This window comes from Bos mutus, chromosome 15 (assembly GCF_027580195.1).
Source record: "Bos mutus isolate GX-2022 chromosome 15, NWIPB_WYAK_1.1, whole genome shotgun sequence".
In the NCBI taxonomy this organism is placed as follows: Eukaryota; Metazoa; Chordata; class Mammalia; order Artiodactyla; family Bovidae; genus Bos; species Bos mutus.
In genome coordinates, this window is record NC_091631.1 from 21,250,063 (window position 1) to 21,254,965 (window position 4,903).

The 4,903-nt window shown below is 37.6% G+C and overlaps 1 protein-coding gene across 1 annotated transcript; it reads right to left on the bottom strand.

Annotated features, from left to right (window-relative positions):
* Window positions 1-267: 267 nt before the first annotated feature.
* Window positions 268-2,229, bottom strand: LOC102281253 (follicle stimulating hormone subunit beta). Its single transcript, XM_005895599.3, has 2 exons — window positions 2,071-2,229; window positions 268-498 (listed from the first exon to the last, which is right to left on the bottom strand). Exons 1-2 carry the CDS (start codon window positions 2,227-2,229, stop codon window positions 268-270), a joined length of 390 nt encoding a protein of 129 aa, XP_005895661.1.
* Between the last annotated feature and the right edge of the window lie 2,674 nt (window positions 2,230-4,903).

The following is a 4,903-nucleotide window of genomic DNA, read 5'->3' on the forward strand; positions in this document are numbered from 1 at the left end:
GATTTCTAAGATTATTAAACGGGAAAGCACCCTCATGTCTGTAAGTTAAGTGAGAGTGAATAAGACTTATGGAACCAGATGTAGAATACAGGTCTGAGTGGTGACAGGCCCCAGCCCTCTCCATTCCTGGAGCTCCCCTTCTCAGGAGAGCAGAGATCAGTAGGGTCTCCCGTGGTGGTCTGCAGCCTAGGCACATGTACACACAGACATCTTGGATGTTTTGGTCCTTTAGGATAAGGGTAGGCAGCTCAAAGCATCCGCTGCTCTTTATTCTTTGATTTCCCTGAAGGAGCAGTAGCTGGGCCCCAGGCCTCGCACGGTGCAGTCAGTGCTGTCGCTGTCACACTTGCCGCAGTGACATTCAGTGGCTACTGGGTACGTGTACAGGGAGTCTGCATGGTGAGCACAGCCAGGCACTTTCACCGTCTCGTAGACCAGCTCCTTGAAGGTACACGTTTTCTGGATATTGGGCCTTGCTGGGTCCCTGTACACCAAGTCCTGAGTGGTTTAGGAGACAGAGAGAGAGACAGATGAGTTACAGTAGTCTGGAAGTTTCTGTTTAGCTTAATCAAAGTGAGACAGGGATTGAATACTGCTCGCTCTAATATTTACACTTTAAAATTCTTTTATGAAATTCCTAATCAAGGAAACATATCTCATAAATTACCTATATGCTATACCATGTTTCCTGATTATTCTACAGATATTTCAGAAAATATAAGTTCTTTTATTACTCCTTGTGTCTTTGTCAAAATGTTAATTATTTTTTCAACTATCAAGAAATTTGAATTTCAATAGAGGAAAATGATTACAAGAGAAATTGACAAATTTTAATTTGACTTTTTTACTTAGTTGAAAGCTGTATTAATGACAACTTGAACCACGAATCAGTGAAGTTTAATTCCTCAGAAATTTTTTCCAAATGCATTGTCCCTGAGTGTTTATAGTCAAAAAGTATATAATGTGGAATGATAATGCTTAGATTAGCCTGACTATGAAAGCTTATATAAGATTTTAACTATTTCGCTGTCTTGTAGACATCTCTCCACCTTGAAGCCTATATATTTTGCACAAGTCACAGTTTCTAAGGCTACATGGTTTGTACATAAGAACTTTAATCCTTGCAGAATAGGTTTTTTTGTAGCACTTTCTAGTAAAAAAAAAAAAAAAAAATATATATATATATATATATATATATATATATATATATATTTGCACTGAGGGAAAAGTTGTTACTTCTGTTTAAGTTATTTCAATATCATGCCACTAAGTCTATATCCCAAGAAGATGTGATAAGTGGATTTTGGTCAAACTCATTTACCACCCCATAAAGTATATTTCATTAAAAGGTTGGTATTTTCAATTTCAGCTTATTGAATGAAATTCTGCATAGATAGCCAGGTGTTATAGGGGAAAAAAGAGAAAGTAGAAACTGCCCCTGGGATTAATTCAAAGAAGCTGTGTGAATACAAACTGTTTTTTTGCCTCCATGCCTTGATTTTCTCAACAGTATAAAGAACTGTGTGGGTTTACAGATTCATTTTGGTTATAACAGTCTACAAGGATTGATTGTGTTCTCAGGCTGCTTGTTGGTATTTGCATTCAGCAGGCCAATAAGACAATTTTTATAATGTGGCTGTGCTTTTATATGGCTTGCAAACATATTTTGGTACTGTCTCTGTTGTAAAGGCCTCAATTACAGAAATTGGCTTTTGGGGACTATTGTAGCTGTTCTATTATTAAATGTATGCATGTTTATGTTTTTAATCTCTCTATATGTAAAATCTATCATAGAACTATTTTTTGAAATAATTAAAAATTTTTAAAATAGAGTAGCATATTACTAAATTGATCAGATCAAACCTGACTCTTCTTTACATTTACTGTAATCAAATCTGAGCCCAAACATTTAGTTTATATCATGGTAAAAAAGCCAGTCATAAAACAGTATTGGCTAAAGGTCTCATGGCTATTCGTTGGGAAAGTTAAAATATTGACAAGTGGGAATCAATGAAGCCTGCCTTGTCCAGACCCTCAGCACCCTCACTTCCAGCAAAGCAAAGTGCCTACCCGGGTGTAGCAGTAGCCTGCACACCACGTGGTGTTGATGCTTATGCAGAAGCCACATTCCTGTTTCTCCACCGTGATGGTGATGTTGGTCAGCTCGCAGCTTCTGCAGCAGATTGCTCTCCAGCAACAGAAAAGGAAGCAGAACTGGACGGACTTCATCCTGGGCTGAGAAACAAACAATTAAGGCTTGTGAGAAACTGAGAAGCCAAAGAATTATAATCGTTTATATATTCTGACCAAACCAAAAATAATTTTTCTATCCATCGTCTCCTATCATATTTTGCTCCAGCAATGTTTTTTCCTTCCTTTTCCTTTGCTTTACTTGTTTCTTGAACAAGCATTTCTAATTATGCTCCTCAATTTTTTGTTGTTGTTGTTAAAGTAGAAACATATCACAGATCAAAACTCCAATATAATGATTTAAGCAGAGCAGTGTTTGGTTTAGAACATTACTGCTGTCTATTTTAGAGTGATTACTCTGAAGCAAGCAATCATGATCATTGTATTTGTCCCTTTATTACCATTTAAAAGACTAAAAAGAAACTTCTGTATTACAAAATTAGTTCATCATTTTTAGCATCTCATAAATATTATCATTTGCTTTTGCCCCCCTTTGTTTAAAATGAGACTATTTCAGAGGCCAGATGAATTGATCTATATAAAGTCAATTGCTTGCTAACATTGAATACAGTGTATTTAAGAAGCCAGGTTAACAAGCACAGATTCCCTATACAATAGAATTTAAAAAGCTCTAAATTTGTTCTCTAGATCCTTAAAAATCTGCGAATTGAAGTAACTCACCACTTGATAACTGTAGATGCTGAGACTTTTCCGTAGACAGCTGCCTTGTCTGGGGAAAGCTGTAGCTGAGTCTAGTCTCAGTTCACCTTTTATACAAAATTGTGTGAAACTAAACTAAACCTTGTGGATTTGTTGGGTATTAGTAAGAGCAATGTTAGCCTGAAGCTTGCTGTAAGTGAATCAGTGTTTGGATAGACAGGGAGATCAATCCTTACTAAAGTAGTCTAAACGCAGTAGATCAGGACAAATAATGTTACCAGAGATGATTTTGTACAGATTAAATTTGATATAGTAGAACACCCACTCCTTAACCTTGTCAAATTAAATTTGACTTTGGGTTTTTCTTTTGTACCTTTAACTTGGGGAATTCAGAATTCTTTTCAAGTATTGCCTTGGCTCTGTTGAGGTGTATCAAAAAGATATGGTTAATAAATTACTCTGAAGGTAGATTGAAAACTAGCAGGGAAAAAACAAATAGAAAGTCTTTAATGATCTGACTCCTGTCTAAAATATAGACTGTATTCCTCTTTACATCCAGATCCTCTAATTTCAAATGTTATTCTTTGATGCTTTACTTGTAATTCTTTAAATGTTCTGCTGATTCATTTCTCTAGCTCTTTGCATATGCAATGTTCATCTTGCCTGAAATGTCCTTGCTTACCCCCTACATCTCCTAAAGTACTGCCACCCCAGGCAAATCCTCAACCTTCAACATTCATTTGATAGCATTTAGAATGGGAAGAAGAGGAGAGCTTTAATTATCAACTTCTTTTTAATCCTTTATCTTTGTTTCTCCCAGTAGACTAAGAGCTCCATGGAGACTGGGACTGAGTTGTTTAACAAATATTTACTATTTAAGCAGTGTGGCTCTAGCAAAGGACAATGGTGAAAATATTAGGATATGATGTCAGAGATGTAACAGAAGCCAAGTCATGTAAGACATTTTAGGCCAATATAAACTTTGATTTTTACTGTTGATTGGGGACCAACTGCAGGGTTTTGAGTAGAGGAGTGACATCATCTGATTTAGGTCTGAAGGGATCTCTTTGACTGCCGTGTTGCTAATGTAGGGGTAAAAAGGTAGAAACAGGAAGTCCCATTAGATGCTATTGCATCAACCTGGGTAAGAAATGATATTTATTCAGACTAGTGTGGGAGCAATGAACAAGACATAATTTGACTGTGGATATATTGTGAAAGTAGAGCAAACAGAATTTTTTGATGGATGAATGTTGAGTGTGAGAGGAAGAGCCAAGGATGACTTTAAGGATTATGGCCTGAGAAACTTGAAGGATAAATATGCCATCAGCTGAAATGGGATAGCTAGAGATACAGTAAGTTTTTTGGAAAGATAAGGAATTTAGTATGGACATGTTGAACTTGAGGTATCTTTAAGACATCCATGTAGAATGCTGAAACTGGGTTTGGGGAGAAATACACTGTCTGAGGTAAAAATCTGGGAGTCATTGACATAAGCCTTGAAAAGATTACCGAGGGATTGGGTGTATGTAAATAGAGAAGTTAAAAGGACCAAGGGTAGAGCCTGGTGTATTCCAGCACTAAGAGGTCAAGGATAAGATGAAGTTTTTTTCTTCTTTTATCCAAAGGAAACAGAAGGGTCATTGAGGAAAGAAAGGAATGAAGAGAATGTGGTGTCCCAGAAGTCAAGTAAAGTGTGTGTATCAGGAGGAGTGGGTGACAACTGTACCCGACACTGCTCACAGGTTAAGTTAGGGGAAATGGCACAATAATGTGGCAGTTGTAAAGATCGCTAATACCCCTGGCTAGAGAAGTTCCTTTGGAGTTAGGGGAGCAAAATCCTGACTGGTGTGTGTTTTAGTGATTGGCAAGAGATGAATAAAAATGAGATGAATGTCACGTGTGCTGTTGCTTTAGTCCGTGTCCGACTCTTTGTGACTCCGTGGACTGTGGCCCGCCAGGCTCTTCTGTCCATGGGATTCTCCAGGCAAGAATACTGGGGTGGGTTGCCATGCCCTCCTCCAGCGGATCTTCTCAACCCAGGGATTGAACC